This window comes from Ammospiza nelsoni, chromosome 7 (genome assembly GCF_027579445.1).
Source record: "Ammospiza nelsoni isolate bAmmNel1 chromosome 7, bAmmNel1.pri, whole genome shotgun sequence".
NCBI lineage: Eukaryota > Metazoa > Chordata > Aves > Passeriformes > Passerellidae > Ammospiza > Ammospiza nelsoni.
Window position 1 is genome coordinate 15,963,659 of NC_080639.1, and position 21,392 is coordinate 15,985,050.

General features: G+C 37.0%; 1 protein-coding gene across 3 annotated transcripts in view; it reads left to right on the forward strand.

Annotated features, from left to right (window-relative positions):
* The first annotated feature begins 398 nt into the window (after nucleotides 1-398).
* PDE1A (phosphodiesterase 1A) overlaps nucleotides 399-21,392 on the forward strand; it is a 159,746-nt gene continuing 138,752 nt past the window's right edge. The window contains exons 1-3 of one of the 3 annotated variants that reach the window (XM_059475597.1): nucleotides 399-454; nucleotides 14,737-14,777; nucleotides 18,253-18,366. In XM_059475597.1, coding sequence (XP_059331580.1) covers nucleotides 18,263-18,366 — 104 coding nt within the window. In that variant the 5' untranslated portion in view covers nucleotides 399-454; nucleotides 14,737-14,777; nucleotides 18,253-18,262. Of the gene's footprint in view, nucleotides 455-14,736; nucleotides 14,778-17,379; nucleotides 17,547-17,807; nucleotides 18,027-18,252; nucleotides 18,367-21,392 lie in introns of those variants that run through there. The other 2 variants (XM_059475595.1, XM_059475596.1) reach the window with 2 other exon arrangements.

The following is a 21,392-nucleotide window of genomic DNA, read 5'->3' on the forward strand; positions in this document are numbered from 1 at the left end:
TATTTTAAAACTGTTATTGCAGTGATGGACTATGAATATTTATTTACTTGAAAAGAAACTGAGCTTAGTTAGGAATCCAAGTGTATTGCAATAGTTCTAGCTGGATGTACACCTTTTCACTTATGTCAAAAGAACTGTTTACACAGATTAAAATATTTCTTCAGTTAAGTACTATTTTAGAATTTGTGGGCAGCTGAGTTTGGAAAACATTATTGCAGAGGCAATACAAAGTGATAGAACATCATCAGCAAAAGTCTTTGTAAAGGACTACATAGTGTTTTAACTAGCCATAAGGAGCAAAGTGCTCCTTAGCAGATGGTGCAGCTGAGTTTTTGAGAAAGATTTGTGTTTTGTTCCTTTCAGATCCAGCTATGATGAGGGTTTGCAGGAGTGTTTCCAGATCCTCCATGTGAGCTATGCCGTGCGTGCAGCTTGGAAAGTCCAATGTCTGCAAGTGAGTCTGAGCGTTCCAGACAATGCTGGATTGGGTTTGCTGTGGGATTCTCTTGGAGGGACACAGATTGAATTACGATGAGTGAGACAGGAACTTGGAAAAACTTGGGACAATCTGAACATAGGGAGTCTTCAGATTTTTACGACTAGGGATTGAAAAACTCCAGAGAAACCAAAAAGCAAACAACCCCCTTTGCACCCCCCAAAAAATCCCCCCCCCCCCCCCAGAAACTGAAAAACTGCATCAAAATCCGCTCCAGATGTTATGCATACCAGATAGCTGCAAAAATGCCTTCACTGGTTGTTTTGGCACCCTGATTTCCCTCTCCCTCTTTAAGAAACTTGCCAAGGAAGGGATAAAAATGTTAAATACTACACCAGCAAACCTATGATGGGACCCATGCTTTGTCTTCGTTTACTGAAAGGAAGTCTCAGGCATGGGGAAACTGAGGTAGGCAAGGCCATACAGGCAGTGCATGACCAAAATAAATCCTCCAGATTCTCAGGTTGGTGTTCTTAGGGTGACACTTAATTCCACTGTGCTCATTACTAAATACATTTCTCTGAGAAAATGGTATCACTGGTAATGTGTAAAAATTAAAAGATGAAGTATTTCAGAAGGCTCTTAAAAAAACTAATGGTAAGTTAATTGTATTTCTGTAATAAATTGTGTTCAGAGACCGGAGTATTAAGTTAGTTCTAGGAAAAGTTACATCCTCAGTATATAAATAAAACCAACTGCACATAAAATGGTACTTTTTTTTCTTTTAAACCTAGCAGATCTGACCAACTTACTAAGTGTAATCTAATATAACATTTTAATATCAATATAATACTTTCAGAAAAATTAATCACAGCAATTCCAAGTTCAGGTCTCTATATCAGGGAGTATAAAGGAAATTTTATAAAAAGTAGTTGGAATATATTCTTAGGATATCACATCTATTCAGCAAATGATTTTGAAAACTCCTGTGTGTATGAGTTTGCATTTAATTAGACTAGTTTATAAATGCACAGTTAATGTGATACTGAATTTTGATCTGCCAAAGCTATACTTTAAGATACCTTTTCTAAAAAATAAAAAAGCAGTTTGCTCTTCTTAGCTCTTACTCAGTGTTGCTCCAAGTGTAAACTCACCTTGATTAGAGCCTTCAGTACATTTCCTGTATTCATGTAATTCAGAACAAACTGTCTGATGTGACATGTTATGTCATTAATAAATCTGTGAAGCTAATAAATCCAGTTTGTGGTTTGGAAAGGAGAACACTGCAATTCTTTCATAGAGCATGTTTTTGTCAATGGAAGATAGATACAGAACTATCAGAATGTTTAAAGGATAAGAATTCTTAAACTTGTAGTGTTATTTGCATGGCTGATGTCCATGGAGACAAGTGGTTACAAAATCAGTTTTCTTACAAAATCACTTGATTTGAGTATTATAAAAAGTTATTAAGAATAAAGAGGGGTACTCTTTCATGTTCTGTCGAGTAGATACAGGGGTTCTTTTAAATTTTTGTCACAGGCTTAACATTCACACAGATGTCCTTATGCCTAGTTTCTGTGTGCCAGAGTGAATTCTTAGTGAAGTATGTGTGGCTTGTGTGGATATGTGATAGAATAGATTATCTGAAATTAATAGATTTTTCTCATTGTATACAGTACATCACAATAAAAAATGTACTTAAAAATAAGAGACTTGGGCAGAACATGCCTTTGTGCACAATTTAACGAAAAACCAGAAAAATTCTATTTTTGCAGATTGCAAGTAGTTTTGGGATGATGGAGCGCAAGCAATTTCTAACAGGGGCTTGGGGTTTGTATTTACAGAAGCCAAGAGCTGGACTTGGTCATCCTTGTGGGCCCCTTCCAGCTCAGGAAGTCCTAGGATTCCAAGGCTACATATTGCACCACTTTAAATAAATTGGTGACTGTGCAGACAACAATGCACAATTAAGCCTTGAAACACTAGTGCCCCATTACGTCCATGTCCTTTTAAATGCTACATTTTGGGTTATGTAATTCAGGGAGTGCTCTGCAGCTAGCTGACAGAGAATATGGAATATACAAATGACTTTACAGGATATGTTTTATTACTTGTGCTACCTTGCTTAAGTCAAGTTTTGCTCTCTGCAGCTGTTTATGATTTTAGAGTTTATTTCCTTTGTCAGATTGACTTTCTTGGACAGTATAAAAATGCTGCCAAATTACTTTTGCTGGTGAACAAAGTATCTGATGGTTTGTTAGGAAGAGTAGTTCATCTTAGCTTTGCTTTGCAGTTATATTTTTATGGCAGGGACAGAGTGTTAGTTCAAGTCACATTTCTGTGTACTATGTACAAAGAAAATAGCACACGGGTGATTTCTTGTCCCTCGCTGTCATTTCTTACAGGATTGTATCATCACTGAGTGATCACTTAGCATCAGTTTGTTCCCTTTTAAATTGTCAAATGAGTATTAAATGTCTCCTTTCATTAAACCTGAACAGTGTTGTGTTAACTAGTCAGAAGGACATTACAACTCTAATGTGCTGGTACTGGTGAGTTCCTGTATATCCTTGGCTGGATCTGCTGTAAAGTCTTTTAGGATTTTGGTCTGCACATTCATTGAACTTCCATGCTGTCTTTAAAGGAAAAAGAAGCCTCTTGGAACTTCATCCACTGGAACTTACTTTTTTAAAAGCTACTTATTTTAAGGCAAAATGAACAGTGTGCCAACACGTTGATTATTAAATAGTCTTCTCTGCAATAAAGTGTGAGCAAATGGTATTCCCATCTGTAGTCTTCACTGAAGACTAAATAAGGGACAACTTACATCTAAACATTTTATGGTGCATTTGCTTTTGAAAAGGCTGAGTTTATGGGACTTTGGTATTGCACCATTAGTATTTGGAAAACATGGAGACTGTAGTGAATCATGTAAATGAGACTGCAGATAAGAAAGAATGGCAACTCTGAGTAAAATAAATTTGAATATCAGTGTCCCATTGCTATGCTAGAATGTATTTCATTTAATAGCTCTAAATCCCAAAGGTTTTCTGTAGGATATAGAGACATTGAATATATCCCATGCATTACTGTAATTTTGTTCCAAGGATTCCTCTCCTGTATTCCTTCCCATTTTTAAATTCTATGTGACAAAAAGATGATCTATTTATTTCTATATGGAAAAACAAAAAAGCAGAAGTATAGGGCCTAATTTTAATGGCTCTCAGAAGCATAAGACATCCTCAGTGATACCTAAAATCAGTGAGATTTTATTGGTAATTTCCACAGTCAATGGCTTAGCTAAGGAGCCAGATTGCTGTAACTTGTACTAAAATAAAATGTTTGTTTTTTATATAGGAATTTTAAGAAGCAGAATGTATATGCTGCATTTTCCATATAATAAAATTTTAGAAAATATTTTTTGTTCTATGCTAACTTAAACTCCCAAGGTAGCTTCATGTTCACTCTGCTTTACCTTGAACTGGGACCACATCTATGCTTTTCATTATTTGCTTTTCTAAGCTTCAGTTTGTATTTCATGCGTGTTTCCAACAAGAAACATTTTCATCAGCTGATGAAAAATCTATGTTCTAAAACTTATTCGCCTGTTTACACTTTTTGTTCAGTAAAAGGATTCTTGGCCTGGGACCAAATAAGTGGTTTTTATGTAATTAAATCCTAAATGCACTTATCTAAGAAGGACAAAAATCAAATGAGTAGGAGGATAAAATGCAAAGATCTAATTTCTTTGAGGTCTCAGTTTGTAAGTTCAGCATTATTCTTGATGTTCTTGCTTTGAGAAAATGCCCAGTTTGATTAGGAACTCGTTATAACAAGTTCTTTGTTGGAAAGTTCTTTTTAGACTTAAATTCCATGGGGTCTTTTTTCTTATTTTGAAAACAGGATTTTTTTTTTCCTTTTCGAAGACAGTTTTTTGGGTAAAATAGTATCTGTGTTAGTGTGATCAGAGTGATGAATGTTTTGGTGTTGTCCTGTTGTTTGTTTTCTTTGTCATCGTCAGTTTATTTTTGCTTTGTTTCTTTTCAATTGGATCTTCCCAGCATCTCTGTACATTTATTGCAGCATCCTTTGGGATGCCATTGGCTTACAGTGATTTTTGGATTATGTCTGCTTTTACTTATGCTGAATTTGCAGCAAGAATTTTGAACATAAACCTTTCAGACTTTTCAGGGCTTTTTCTCCCTTTCAGTTTTAGTGCATTACAGAAGATCTCTTTAAGCTGCTGTCTTCATCAAAGTGGCAGAAACCTTGTACACAAAATAAAACAAAAAGCTGCTTTGGAAAATACATAGAGATTATGAGAAACTTGAGATACTACATACTTTTACATTTTTAAATCAAAAATATTCAGTTAAATCCACCAGATACTTTCTATTAAAAGCATCTAGAGAATAGGGAGAATCAGAAATTCTGGACTAAATGGATTCCACAGAACAAAATACATGTTTTTATAAAATGCCACGTTTGTTTGAAACTTAGAGCAGCTCTAAGCATAATTTTATTGGTATAGCCTTTGGTGCCTTGGCCTGGTATTAGGTTATTTTGTAGGTTATAGAGTGAAAGTTGGTCTTTATTTCTTCTCTTCTGCATAATTTTGTGCCAGAAGCACAGCCCTTTTAGCACATGCTGTAATCTATTACTTTTTCCTGAGTTTGACATAGACCATGTGATACCAAGTATTTCACATCTGTAAAGATTCAGGCTGAATAAAAACTTTCACCTACAATGAGTGATACAAAAATGTGTTAGAAAATGTTTTAAAAGGATGTAGTTAAGCTAACTTCCTGTTCTGATCTGTGTCTCACCAGATACACAAAGAAGCAATAAATTATATATGGATATATATATATAATTTGAGCATATATAATTTAGAAATATAATATGAAAAATGAGCAAATAGGCTGAGGTTATCCCTGCTGGCCTTTCTTGGCTTCTCCCTTTATGGGCTGGCACTGTCCCCTGTGTGCTGCTCCTGCCTCTCCTCCCGTCAGCAAACGCTGCCCCACGAGCCTCCCTCCAGCTGCCCAGAAACCCTCAAAGGGTGGGACCTGCCATCATTCCACATCCTTACAACTCCAAATCCACAACTTTTAAAGGAGATCGATTGCTTCGTGTCTGACATGGCTGAGCTTTGGTATCTGACAAAGTAATTTGGGAGAGACTTGCTGGTGTTCATTTGTGCTGAATGAACACTATAGCCTGCTTTATAAAACAGTTCTGACCAAGCAGATCAGGCTTGTTTTTGAAACTCAGTCTCAGTTATCACCTTCCTAAAGTTCATAATTACCTCAGGAAATCTAAATCTGTGTGTTTGATCCTCTTTTTATTCTCCTTCTTTTAAGAAATATCCTCCTCTCCTCCCCCCAGAAAATTCAAACAACCAGAGAAAGCACCTCAACCAAAATGCAACCAACAAACCCACAGAAAACAAGGAAAACAAACCCCACTCAGGTTATTAGGGCTATTGGTAAGGTAATATAGAATAAAAAACTATCGAGACTGAAGATCCAGATTTAGGAATTTGGTGTCATGTAGGAAGAATTGCTTTTATCTGATAGTAATTGTACAGGGCAATGTTGGGAGACTATGTTGATTCTGTTAAGAAACGAAAAAGGTGTTTGCCTTCTCTGTACTCAGTGTAACTGTGTTCAGTGACTTTGTTAACATAGGGCATATTCATAGTCCACAAAGGGATTGAATGTATCTATTTTTGTATCTTTTAGATGTTTCCTTCTAAAATACCATATTGTAGTATACAGTCAGCTATGGTGTTCTTACAGAAATTTAATTTGAAGGTTTTTATTGATGGTAAAACTAAGGAAACACTTGTAAGCAGGCTTTTCACTGATGAGCTCTTTCTTTTTTCACTGATCAGCTTGGAGGCTGTGGGTGTATTGAAGAACCTGATGCGCTGAGTGAATTAGCAAAGTTTGGGGGTTTTTTGCATGATCTCCAAGCTTCTATCTCTAAGGAGTAGAGAAGAATTTCCAAAAGTTCCTAGAATTGGATTTTATCTTTAAAGTTTTATTTTGGGGTGTACTTATTTGTTTAGCGATTATTCCTATGAAGGATGAAGTTGAGGAACTGAGAAGGGAATGAAGAAGGAGAAGAGTTTTATTATTATGTGCTTGACGTCTTTGTGACATGTTTTTAAGTGCTATAATTTAAAAAAATAGAAAATAATAGAGCATGTGTATGTTTCATTACAAGTGAAAAGTATTTACCCTTTCAGATACTAACAAGTAGATATCATAGGAACTATACAAATGCATACTAAAGAGGATTAATGAGCTGTTATCTAAGTTAGTATTTAATTGATTTGGCTAAATATCAGTCTGTAGGAAGAAATGCAATTTTTTTTCATGCAAGTAATGGTTTTTGCATATGCAAATGTATGTGATTGGAGCTGTGTCAATCCCCAGCAAATTCCAGTGTGGTCTTTTGTGAGATTATAGAAGCTTCTGCCAAGTGTACTTTCAGATAATTTTTCTGAGTGAATTTGGAACCTAAGATTACCCAAGAAAGCTTCAACTCATGCAATTTCCTGCCAATTTTGTGAAGTCAGTAACAGGGATAAGCTAAGTCCCCTTTGATATCTATCATTAAAAGTAGTAGAATACTTTTTTATAATAATACTTACTTTGGAGGCAGATTTTTTGGGTAAAAAGTTACTATATTGATGTGATCAAAGTGATGAATCTTCCTTTTACAGTTGTCACAAGTTTAAAACATTGCTAAATGTCATGGCAGTAGGCCTTGGCAGAGAATTTCCTCAGCTTGGATTTTCTTTATTTCTCTGCCTTGCTTATGTCGTACATCTCTCTTTAGTAGTAAGTACACTTTCACCTCAGCAAAATATCAGAATTCATCAAATTTTGACACACAGGTGTCTGTCTAAAAAAAAAAAAGCCATCTAAAGAACTTTGAACTCTCTGCTGATACTACTAGGAAGGGCACAAGCCATGCTCATAGTAAGCAACATCCAATAGAATGCTGTCCCAAGGCAATTAAAGATATATTTTTCCTATCCTTAAAGCTGTGCACAGAACCCATATTTGGTTAAGTTACTTTTTATTGTCGTCAGTAGATAAGTTCAGTCAGATGGGTCAGAATCTGCAGAAGGCATTACTTTTACTAAAGCTTCATCGAAATTAAATTTGGAGTTTGAATCAATGCCCAGGAATGATGTCAGCTATAGCAGATTAAATTTGCTAACGTCTCTTCATTTTAATTGTGTTTTTAAAACAAAGCAGATAATTCTTCCAGGCTTTTGCCTTTTAATGTTTTCAGCCTTTGTTTGGGCTGAATATTTTGGAGCATTGATTATTAAATTTTAAATCTATTTTGCAGTGCCTCTGCACACAAAAACATCGATTTAGTAGACACGTTTCAACAATAATTTGTAAGTAGTAAAATATTCAATATTTTATCAGTCTTTTGCATACTGTCTTAGTTGTTGCTTTATATTATGGAGGAATGAGTAAAGGGAAAGGCAGAGAAATAATTACTGATGTGCAGTATTGTCTGTTGCTTATCCTGAAAAATCAAGTACACAAAATAGTTCTTTAAATCCTATAATATTAAAACCGATATATAACCTGTAGGAAAATAGTTAAGTAATTCAATTTTCTGTCTTTGATAGTATTGTGTATTATTTTGTATTATTGTAACAAGATAATTTTGCTTTTGTTCTATCTGGTGATATGCTTATAGTCTGACTACAGCCTGAGAATTGCTAGCCTTTTTATTTGTGTCCTATGTCACGTTAATAACGATTGGAATTATTTTTATACTTAATCTGCTAAAAATCTTAATAACATAATTAAATCAATTGCATCCTGCAGCAATGAATTCTGCAGGTAAATTGTATTGTCTATATCCTGCTGCTGGAAACAATGTGAAGTGTTCAAATTTCAAGTAATTGGAAATGAAAAATCCTAATTTACTGGAGTGAGCTTTCTGCACAGTGGCAGTACTTTGCTGTATGTTAGAATCCTAGAGCCCCAGTTTTAACTGCTAGGGAGTTCTGGAGGTCCTGTAGTCAGACATGATAAAGGTACTTTGGGATGTGTCCAGCTGAGCCTTCAACACTCACAGAATGGCAATTCCACAGCCCCAGTACTTAATTGCTCATAATGAAAGTTCTTTTCAAAATATTGGATTTCCCAGGGGTGAATTCTTCCCCCAGATGCTGGAATTTCTCATGTTTCTACTTGCCTATTACCTCTTGTCTTGTCAGTGTGCAGCTTTGAGGATTGTCTGCCTCCATCTCATCTCTCTCCTTCGACGAGGTGCCTGTAGCTGGGGAGCAGCAAGGGCTCCCCTGAGCCTCCTCTGCTATGGGCTCTCCAGTTCCCTCAGTTTTTCATAGGCGGCAGAGAGCAGCTTCACAAGGACCTTGTCTGTCTCCTTCAGCACCTTTGGATGACTCCGATCTCATGGATTCGCTTATGTCCAAATTAGTTAAGGGATTCCTTGCCTTCATCTCTCTACAGCAAGTACTGCTGCACTCCCACAGTTTGTGCTGGGAGGCTTAGGGGCTTGGATACCCTCAGGACAAGCCATTACATGGAAAAGTAAAGTGTTCTTTTTATTATTTTTAAATGCCTTCCACATAATGTACTTGGGAATCTTTACCATCCCTTCTTTTCCACTTTTCCAGATCCTATCTTCACCTCTTTGTGCACTTCTCTTTCACTAGTGCTAGTAACCATCCCAATACTATGGGAATTTCTTGGCTGAGATCAGTCAGTAAGGCAAGGGGAATAGGTTGCCATTCTTGCAGAAACCCTGGTTGTCTAGGTTGCACCTATGGAGCTTTAGTCTCTTTTTTCTGTGGGATATTGACAGGTGAGGATTCACTGGTGTGTATAATGTTGAAATAAGGAAGTACAAAGACAGCCTTCATCTTACTGTTGCATCTTTCTCTCTCCAGACTTCCCATTATGAAATAGTCTTTATGTGATCTGAGCTATTATTTAGTAAAAAAATTAGACATAATGGGGCTTTCTGGTGTGAAAAATATCAAGCAATATGTTGCTGATGCCAGAAAAATGTTTGTTAGGTTTCCTAATGCAATTAATCTTTGATCTCAGAAATGGTACATGAATACTGTTTCACTCTCTTAGAAAAGCAGAAACAATGTTGGTCTGACATCTAAAGACAAATATAAGATGAAATCTTTGTCTTGTTCTGTTCTTAAACTTGCACTGCTACTTTTTTGTCTTGTGTACTTGTCACAGCACTTGGATAACCTACATTTCTTCTTGTTTATCTGTTTTTCTTCTGTTTGCCTCATGGTTTAATATAACTTCCCACACCAAGAAACTAGTTATGAAATTCAGAACATCAGGTACAAAGTTCTCAGTTAACTTCTAGCTGTTTTTTATACAAGGTGAGTATATATTAGAACTGTCTTAGAAATTGTTATCCCCTACTGCTCAATTTCTCTGGTTTTCTTTATCAAGGCTTTCAAGAGACAGGGAAAGTGATATTAAAGAAATGTTCCTGTGTACATAAAAATTGTGTAAACCTCTTCTAATTTTAGCAACTCTCTTGAGCAATCAGCCTCTCTAGCCCCAGAAGCTCTTTCTTCTTCAGAACTCATTAGTCATATAACTTGGTCAAGTTTTAACTGGTTTGGAAAGATGCCATAACACAGCAAAGTTCATGGTGAGGAAATTTTACTCTGAACACAGCATTTGCATGGCACTTGAGCAAGATTTTAGCACTGGACATCTGCAGAGGGGATATTTCTTTACCTGCTTTTTGTGCTCTGCTGCAGCTTACATTTTGAGCCCAGAAGTGGTCTCACTTTCCCTGAAAGTGAGTTGTAACCTTTTTGCTTCTGACTGCATACTCTTCTGTGAGTGGCAAGCAGGATTTGTGGATAACTCCTTTACTGGACAGGTGAATGGGAGAAGGATAACACTTTATCTGAGTGGGAGGTGCTGGAAAGCATTGCTGCTCAGGGTCCTGTGTCACCAAACAGAGCCATGTCAGTCACTTGCCTTTTGAAATGTCATGAGGACTCATAAACTGCTTGCAGCTTCCCAGTGACAGTCTCACTCCTGAACTCTGTGATTTAAAAATACCCATACTATTGACAGAAAAGGATCACTTGGTAATTTGAGAGGTTTAGGTTTCCTCCTAAAAATCCACTAAACCAGTATTTTTTTTTATGAAACTGCATAGTTTGGCTTCAGTTACATTCACTAGTATACTTGTATCTTCACAGAATGCAACTCAAACTTTTTGAATGCATCTAATGTTTTTGCAAAACTATTTTCTCTATGAAATGCAATCTTTCACTGAAAACTTTGTTGTGTAACTATAGGAAAGCATAATTTCTAAAATTCTATGAATAATGCAGCAATGATTCAGACAGGTTTTAAACTCTGTAATGGCTGATCAGTGTTTAGGAATAGACCTATCTTCTAATACTGCAACAATAAGCAGATTTCAGTTTAAGATAGGCCACAGGGACCAATCAATGTTTTCCAAATTTGAGGACCAATATGTAATATGTAGTTTAGGTACTGGGAAGGTCTTTGGTAAGCAAAATGAAAAAAAAAATACTCATGCTGCTGATTTTCTCTATCAGCTTAATAATCCACTCAATGTTTAAGGTGTTTAAAAGCCAAAACATGGAAAACATCTTGCTGAAATTAAGGTTAAAATCCAGAATATGTTAAGAAAGGGCTTTTTCAGCTGCCCTTAGATTTCAGATTCTGCAGCAGTTCCCTGAAGTGTGGAGGTTTGAACACACTAATTCTGAATCAGGTATTACTGTGCATATTCCAACATGTACAGAACTGCACCAAAAGTCAAGGCAATCAATTAAGATTTTGAAGGAATCCTGTGTGGGGTGGGATGATTTGATTCCCCCTCTTTGGGATAGCTACTAGTGGAAAGTTTCTGTACAGTAAAAATAGCTATAGTCAGGGTAGCTTCCCAAGTTGATCTCTGTAGTTTGAGATGAAAATAATTTTTTCTCTGTTGGCATCTGCTTGATATTATAAATATCAAGAAACATTTTCTTGTTGCTGTGGTCCTTGTGTCAGTAGTGTTTAGCAAAAGGAAATTATTTTCTTGTTTTCTTTGTGGAGTGGCTCAACATGATTGCTAGAAAAATCTCTTTTAGACAATGATTAGCTGGAATGACTCCATGTTGTTCTATATCTACACTTATTTCCAGCATGAATTAGTTATTTTCTTTATAGCTGGTGTAGTTCAGTAGGATATACTGGCAAAAGCTTTGTCATATCTAGATTTACCATTTCCTGTTGTTTGGTATTCCATGTTCTTTCTTTTCCAGTTACATGTAGGTACCATTAACTTGGCAGTTAGAGTTTTTCACGCTTAACCACAGCTTTTGTGTTCAAATGACTTTTATACCTTACCACTACCTCTTCTGTACATGATTATCAAAGGTATAACACCTCCTATAACACCAATAATTAGAGGATTAATTGAATGCATCCAAATTGTGAGGAAATAGGCAATGGGCTCTGATAAAAGGAGCCTAATTAGTCTGAAACATCTGTATTTATTCTACAACTGTTTGTGCTTCACTATGGGGGTAGTCTTGCCTTTCTGACATCGTTAGGTATCAATCTCATGTTATTATGAAGTACAACATCACCCTTGTGATTGTGGCAATTTCAGTCTCTCTTATTTCAATGCTGACGGCAGTTCTAGATCAGTCTCCTCTCTTTGCAAAAATTAGCACGTTAGTTTTGTAGCTAAGTTGTTTCCTAAGGAGTTCTTAAAACCCTCTGTTTGTTCCATGAATGTCACTCCTCCATTTCAATTTATGCTTTTCAATACCATCCAATTCATTCCAAATAAAGAAGCTAAAAGTCACTAAGCCTTTTACAAAAATCTGTAATTTACAAAAATCTGTAATCTCTTTTCTTCAGTTGTGCTGATTGCCCTCTGATACTGTATGAGCTATGTGCAATTGCTGTTTTCAGAAAATGTATTCCAATTGTCATAGCTCTCTACAGTAATCTTTTCTTTCCTGAAGTACTGCAATTAAATACTAAGAAGTTATAAAATAGTCACTTTGGAAGGGAAGTAAGACTGAAGAAAATCTCAAAACTGGTTTGTACTGACCATGCTTTGCTCATTCTACATCTGTTTTTTCCCCCTGTGTGTGAAATAATTATCTTTTAGCTCAAATTACTAGTGAATTTCTGCTGACCAGTTTAAACATACCTGGAGAAAGATGTAGATGCCAACTGAGCATCTGTCTTACAAAGCAGGTCAAGATGTTTAATCACCCTGCCGTGAACCACTTCTGTGTCATTTCATTCACTGATATGCAATACACTTTCTACTGAGCATTTGGTTTCTTCTTGATTGACTGCTGTCTCTTTTGAAACTTTGGTTCTAAAGCCTCTTTCTAGGTCCAGCTGCTCAAGACACACTGTTTATCTCATTCTGTTTTTTCTGCTTAGGGTGCAGTAGCAAGTTTTCATCTGCAGTTATTTTTTTTTTCAGATTATCCATAATGCATCTCTCATGTATTACGTATCTTGGCAATTACTCATTTTTTTCTCTCTCTCTCTCTCCATCTTCTTGAATTTGTCAGATTGTTTGGTTCACTGAATTCAATGACTGATTCTATGGTTCTAAATTGAGTGTAAGGTCATATTCAAAGTAAACTTAAAGATAGATGTGCTTAACAGGGTGCCTGAACAACTAAATTCTGCAGACTGCAGTGAGGTCCAGCATGGGTGCAGATTTCAGACATCTCCCTTAATAAACCTGACTTTACCTGGCACTGAATTGGTCTGTGAACACCCACACAGTTGTGAGAGGCTCTTGGTGCTGGTTGCTTCTAGTAAGGGGCAGTATTGAACAATCAAATGTGATAAGGTCTTTATGTGTCATAGGTAGACTTGCAGATATATATCTATTTGTGCTCTGAGCTTTTTAGCTAATTTTCTTGCAAGCCTTTGTGGGTATTTGCTTTCATTTTTAATTGCCTAAAAGCTTTGATAAATCTGACACTATGTTCATTACCAATATGATAGGATGTGCACGTAACAAACAAACAAAAGGTGGTTTTTCTCCTTGCCAAACTTAAAGTTGATACTTGAAGGACACAAATGAATATACACATTTTAGTAATTATATAAACAAGCCTAAAATATGGTAAATCAGATGGTGCAAAAAATACTAAAGTAAAAATAAAGGGGAAAATGTTTCCTATTTGGTCTCCTTATATAGGTCATCTAAGTAAGCACTGTTAATGTATCAAACCCAGCTCGTTTGCCTACTTAATTGAGTCAATGCCAATACACTGAGTAGACCATATGCATAACTTTATAAAGTTGCTATTCCTCAATTATGTAACTGTACTAATTTTGTTAATATATTCTGTGGAGAATCCAATAGAATCTTGGAGAGTCCAAGATTACTGTAACATCAATATTTTTCCATTGGCAGATTGCTGGAGACCTATGTATTTAAATAAAGTCAATGAACTTTAATAAGACCAAATATTTCTTCTTCCTCTGCTGTGCTTCCTATTGAATAATAATTCAGATATTTGGACATTGCAAGCGAGAGGGAAACTCTGCTTGTGCAAAAGAGGATTGTATATCACAAATGAAAATACATTTTATTTTCATGGGGAGAACAAAAGGAGAACACTGACTAACAAACCATTCCTTTTCTGCAAGGGTGGAATTTGAGTGATGAGATATCTCTGCTATCTTAGGTTCTGTTCACAAAGCACCCTGTAGCACTCGAGTCCACTGGCAGGCAGTTCTTCAGTGGTTTAACTGTTATTTACAGTGCTGTTGAACCCTGTCTTACCCAGCAAATACATGCAATGCTTTACCTGCTAAAAATTAAATGTGTATTAGTGCTTGGCAGAGCAGGGCCAGGACATACAGCGTGCAAATCTAATACCTGCTGTCATAATTACAATAAACCTATCTTATCTTTTTGAGGATTTGTTTTGTTTTGTTTTTTTTCCCCTATGTTTTCAGATTTCTTAATTGTTTCATGGCTCTCCTGCGGTTCCACCGCAGGGAGGTTTGTGTTGTCACGTTTGGAAGCATGGGTATTAGCTTGACAAGTCACCCTGCAGGTCTCTTGATACTTTCTTATTTTCCATGTGTCATGAATTAGATGTTTTGAAGATGAATTTCAAACAAAACAGCAAACAGCGTATTTGATTTCCCTTCAGAAGCTGCGAATGTCTTTAAAATAAAGCTCTTATTCTCCTCATCAAAACCTGCATGATCCCTTTCCTCTTCTTATAGCTAATTAACTGGTGGAGCTGCAGGATTTTCCCAGTTTCAAGGTAAGTTTTTTTCATTGCAACTGTTTGATTTTAGCATAACTGTAAAGGTCTGTCAGTAGTCAATATTGAAAAGACAATCTGATTTCTTTACTGGTGCATATATTTTAAAATTATTTATTTGCATTGATATTACTACTGGAGTGAATTACATCTAGATGAAAAAAAATCTTAGTTTAAATTTCCATTAAGTGTTGCTTCTTATCTGAGGATTATATGTCACTGGGAGAGTTTTCTTATCACCAAAATTAAGGGTGAAGAAGTTAATTATTCCTGTTTTAATGTGTCTCCATATTGGCTAATAGAAGTGTGTGTTCACTTTATAATGGAAGTTTTAAACTGAAATCTAAAAATAACAGAAAAAACTGTGGACAAAGTACAAAAAAGATTTTTTTGGGGAGGAAAAACATGGACTACGTGGAACTACATAGCAACTACATGTTGCTACATGGACTGTAGCAACAACTTGCTGGCACTGTAGCACAAATGATGAGATAGGTAAGGCAAGAACAGAAAACTGGTTCAAGAATAGGAAGTGGGAAGAAGCAAAGTGAAGGATAATTTTTCATTTCAGATACTAGCCCTCTAGACTGGCCTTGCTTTCTAAGGTAGCTGCTCACAGTTTAGTGTTCTGTATCTTTAGAGCTGCTCGTGCTGCAGGGCAGGGGTCAGAGTGTCTGGGCAGGCATGCTGGCTGTGGCTGCAGGAGCTGGGGAGGCACTGCCTTGGCCCTCTCATTCGCAGCCTCGTGTGCCCTGCACTGAGCCAGGGCAAGGATGTAGGCTCAGCTACTTCTTCCTCTGAGCCTTATTCACAGAAGCTAAAGGGAGGAAAGGTCTCTCCTTTCCCAGTGTTTCCACGAGGGCTTTTTGCTCGTGTTTTCCAGATAACTTAAAAGTTCCTCTTTTGTTTTAGATAGTTTGTTTCTGTCTCCCTAGGGAACTACAGGACACGTTCTGGTAAATTTCTTGGTTTCAAATGCCTTATCTCTCTGGTTTTTTGTTTCCTGCTCTTTAACTTTCAGAGATACAATTTCATCCTTTAGTGTCTTCTCTGGTGGTTTGCTCTATCAATTCTCAGGACAAACCTTTGGAGCAAAGGCTGCTGTGTTTGTCTTTTGCTTAAGCCATGCTGGGTGCTTCTGCTCTTGGAATTTCTGTTGTAGTAGTGGCACGGTCCTTCAGGGAGCAGAGGTTTTACAATTTTCCTTTGTGGAGTTCTGGTGACATTGGCAGGTGTCTCCATTTACAGGGATACTGTTTGGGTAGTTTGCTCCTTCCTTCCAGGAGGATATTGCCTTCTCATTATAGTGTTCTCCAGTAAATCAAAGCAATGTATCTTCAACTACTGAATTCCTTTTGAGGGAGAGAGAACAGCTTGCAAACACCACTTTTTTTTCATTGTAGAGTTGGACAACAAGAGCTGGAAATACTTGTGGAGGCCCTTAAAATTCCACACTGTCCCCGGAGGTTTATGTGGTTTCTATAAATACTTAATTTCTTTGCTTTTCTTCAGATATTTGGCAGTTAGAAGGCCGAGAAGAGCCCAGATTAGTGTGAGATGTTCTTATTAATTATTCCATGGAAGAATATTTATGCTCTTTCCTACAAACTTTGGTTGGACTCCATGCAAAACAGGAGTGGAAACTTTGGAAGGTTTTAAGTTGTTCAAAGGTATTAGTCCTGCATTTGACCAAATAAATGACTTACAGTTGTTAAAAATACATATTTGCATTTCTTCTTTTTTGTCTTAATGTTTGAAAATTCAAAGTGATTTTACTCATCCAGTGGCTGCTTTTCAGAAATTATTAGTAAATTTAATGGGATTGGCTCTTAGCATGCAAAAGATGCAACTCAAACTGGTTTATAGCTCTCATAGGGTGTAATTTATCTCTATAAAATGCATAAAGGTTGCCATAGAGGAAAAAAAAATTGATTAGGAAATTGTGAAATGTTCACATTATTTCAAAGCTCTGAGCCCTTTTTTTTATTTTCCTGTGGGAACCTGAGAACTTAGTGTTAATATCCATTTCTGCCAGTTGCATCAGACAGGAATGCTCGTTACCTCACTCTGTTGCAGGATTTAACACAGATAAAGCTGTTTAGTTATAACCATACTGAAATACTCCTCCCTCACTCTTAGGCTCCTTCCAGTCGCCATCTGAGGACTCTCATCCTGACTTTTCCAATGTGGACCCAAAGCTCCTTTTCCCAACTGGCAGTGGCACCAGTAGCTGACAAAGCTGACACATTTACTCCCTCTTGGCACACTGCTCTTGCCTGGCTTCTTGCACCGCTCTTAGTCTGATTGAAACAAATACGATCACTGAGACAAGTCTTGGGTATATTTGATTATTTGGCTGCTGCTTCAGAAATGAAGATTTTTTACTCACCAACCAAGACAGGTGCTGTTTTCAGAGTAGAGAAGCGCTGTGCAAATTCAAGTCTGTGACTGAGCAAGCAGCAGGGAAATCTCCTCCTTTGCCCTCTCCCAGCCCTGACTTGGGCTGTACAGACAGGTTCTCTGGTTTGCACTTGGAAGGCAGAGCAGGCGATCTGCTGCATGGCTCATGTACTGATTAATCCTCAACCCTTTTGCTGTTTGTATGCACTTAATTGTTTTTCTGCTGGCAGACACACAGAGTTCAGCATCAGATTTTGACACACACATGCTGCTGTCCCGGAGGACTCACAGAGTGGGCTGTCTTGCAGCTGCTGCATTTTCCACCAGTAAAATTGACAGTTACCTGCTGAGTGGAGTTGCTAGGAGAAGGTGAACAGGCATCATTACAGCATATTCCTTCAATAACAACCTGTAGCGCTCGCTGATTTCTCTTCTGCAGGGATTTAGAAGTGTGCTACTGACTTAGCATTTGTGCAGTCATATTTTTATTGACAGGCTGGTAGATATTTATTCAATAAGAAACAACTCAGGATCAGCTAAAGAGAGGAAAGCTCTGGCATTTGAACATACTCTCTTTTTGTAGGGTGATGTGGCTGATACTGGCATCTACCATCTGCTTTCCTATTGCAGCCTGTTTCTCCAACCTGCAAAGCAGAAACCAGCCTTTCTTTCCTTCTGGATTGTTAAAGCCATTCACATTTATTCTGCATGGCAATGAATTATAGTCCATTTTAAGGACTCTTTTGTGCTTCTGTGTGTATTCCTACAGCAGAAAAAGTGCATGAGAAAGGAGCTTGAGCAGTCAGTAGTATAAGTAGCTGGCTCTCCCGTATGGATTAGACTTGTGAGGTCAGAGGAGCTGTGTGTACTTGCTCTGTGCTTGGGGGGGAAGAGTGGATTTGTCTGTCAAAGTGAATAGCGATTCAGGCAGGATCGTCCCTCAGCTGTTGTAATTCTGATGTGTTTTGCTATGACAGCAGCTACTGTCTAACATGCGTGGATCTTCTGAAATTTGTAGTGGACTAAGGACTGCTTTTACTTGCTGCTGAGCCTGACTGTAACTGTATCGCTGTAGGACAATAACGATGGGGGCTCGAGCGACAGAAACAACTCGGGAACTGGAAAGCGCCTCTGTACAGTACCAAATAGGAGGACATGCAGAGAAAATGTGGCAACGACTCAAAGGAATGTGAGTAGCTTGTCTCCTTGGCTTTTTTTCTGTTCCTTGGGAAAGATAATTTTCTTCTGTTTGTTAAAATGTCTAATTAGCAAACGGGAGAGTTATCTTTAAGCTGTGAACAGTATTTGCTCCCACAATACAGTACATCGTTCTGCTTTACGATGGTGCTTAGATTAATGTCAGACTCTCCATTAGATTCAGTCATCTCATTTAAAAGATGTATAAGTGAGAGTTATTATCCAAATTGAAATACAGGTAAGTCCTTCCAAGTTAGCACTTCCATATCTCTGATATGATTTTGTAAATGTTATCTTCAGAATCAGCATTTCTGGAGCTGTTTCATCATTGTTGTCAGTATGTATGGGTAAGTATATTACTGCAATTCTATAGGAGGAACTAATACTTTCTCTTTAAGACTGAAGGTAAAGAAGTAAATATTAAAAGGTGCTTAGGTATTAGGAAGCTGCTCTGTCTGGTTTTTGTCAATTATTTTGGTGTTCAATAATGCTAGAAACTATTTCAAGGAGTATTTGAGGGCATCACTGTGTACCTGCTGTGTCTAATTCACTGCTCTCAAATGCAATTTTCATTTCAGTGCAAATGATCGGTAAATAAACATCTGCAACCTGTCAGAGTAAACTCTATCAAACTAGTGCATTCTAAAGCCCTCAAATGTCAACATCTCCTTTTCAGTATTTGCCAGGTTTTTGATCTGAAAGCTGATGTCAGGATGTTACAAATAAATGCATGTTACACTTGTTGAAGCAAAGAAATGGCACTGTTATTTTTGCTGGGAAGATTTATAATCCTGGATTTCTAAAGATATTCCACAGATGCTAAATAGTGCCTCAGCTGTTGAAGGTAAACAGGTTATTTAAGTGTGGAGGATTAGATGTGTCAGCTATGGCACTGCCTGTTTCCCTTGTGCATTGGGTAGAGACTCAAAGTGGCTGTGGGGAAGGGGATTTCCACCATCTGCTTTCTTTAAGGAGAAATTGGTTTGCTTGATTGGAAAGTCACTTTTCAGGTGTGGCCAGGGATTTATCATAACTTCTCTGTGATATGCATTTGAATATTTGCTCTGAATCCTATCATCACTCTGTTTATCGCATTTTTGGGAAAAATGTCCCCATAAAATCTCCAAAGTGTACACAGCAGAGCAAATATTTTGATTGTTTGATGATGTAACACATTTTGCCCCTGAGTTTCTGCTGCCAAAGACCTCCATCAATTTGTGTTGATTTCCATTAGTAGGGTCTTAGCTGCTGTTTTTGCTCTGTAAGTTCTCTGTTAGCACTAGACTCTTGGGTTAAAGCGTTTCCTTTCAGCTGCCTCTGGAATGGTGCCATTCAACAAACTAATGCAAGTGACTCAACATTGTGACACAGTACAAGACCTCCAGGAAATAAGGTTTATGCTTTTTTAGGAGTAGTTAAGATGATATTTGGAATTTGTAGTGTGTCAATAAAAAAATGGAACTTACCTGTTTGGAAACACCACACCTTTTACAGGCAACCTCATGAATGTTGCGACAAGATGATGCTAAAATAAATACGTGTACTTAAAAAGCAAGCAGGTTATATTATTAGATATGTTCTCAGCTGTTTTTCAGAATTACCAATATTCCATTTTAATTATTCACTAGTCAATTGGAAATCACTGACTAGTCGATATTATGAACATTATATGGGGAAATTTCAAAGAATTGAAATTTGCGGAGTAGATATCTGGGCTCACTTTATACTATAAGCATCAATCATTAAGGAAAAGGATTCATTTTTTTGTGGGCAGATATCAAAGCAGAAGCATGTTTATATATGGTAGGGGAGAGGGACAGATAAGTGCAACTGCCAGATCTGACTTGGGAGGAAATCTTTTATAAACAGTTGGGAGAATTGTTTCATCTTAGAGATGGGAACTGTTGATGTAACTACATATGATGACAAATTATTGAGCTTTTAAAGTAGTGTGCAGTAGTATATTTACACTGAAGTCAGGACTTCGTGGTTTGAATTATGAAGCTGAATCTGTTCTTGCTGATAGAGTCCATAGACCTACATAATGTTCATGTGATTTCAATGTAGTTTTACAGTATTTTGCCAGTCAAGAGTGCTGATTATGTTCTTGCAAGCAGGTCATTATTTCTGAAAGAACATTGGATTTAACTTAGGTAACTATCTGAATAGAGTTCAAAAGCTGTACAATAGACCCTTATTAAAAATCAGCTTTAATTTTCTGCTAGCATTACATCTTTTTTCATAATAGACTTTTAATTAAAAATTTGGCAGCAGAAGTCCATTTAACCTTGTATGTCTTGGAGTATTTTTGTTGTTAGCTTGTTGGCTTTTTAAAATTAATTTTTATGAAATAGAGGCTATTCTAGAAGATAGGTGAGTTGAATGCACTTAAAGCTAAATGAAAATCCTTATTTGAATGCCCAATAAGAAAAGCTGTCACTGTGGAAGCTTGAGTGAAGGGGCTTTTTATAGGTTCTCAATTCCATAGGCTTTCATAGATCTTGCTAGCCTAAGTGTTGCAATAAAGACTGGGATGTTTGGAATAAAATTAAAATGATATATAACTTTTATTTGGTTTATGATGCTTTACAGCCAAGTTCTTACTTTCAGATGTCAAGTAAAAATCCCACTCTGTTTTCCTTACACTGGAATTGCAGCAGTGCTGCAACCAAGGACATTATCTGTCAGAGAAGATATTTGAATTTCATAACTTGATCCTTAGCATTGGTGCTGATTTTATTGATGCCTGAATATATAAAACACAAGCTCAGTGAAACAAGAAGTGTGAAAGAGTCATGTAAATTTGTCTTGACTGTAGCTTCTGGTTTTTGAATTGAGATATTTTCAGTGTGCAGACTGCAAGCTTCTAATGTTTTGTAGTTCATGGAGAAAGCAAAAACAAATAACAAGGAGCAGCTAAATAACTTATGTAATAGTGTGGCTTTTTTAATTCTCTGCTATGCAGAAGAATAAAAACAAAAGCCATTCAAGCCACTGCAGGAACTCCAGCTGCCTGAC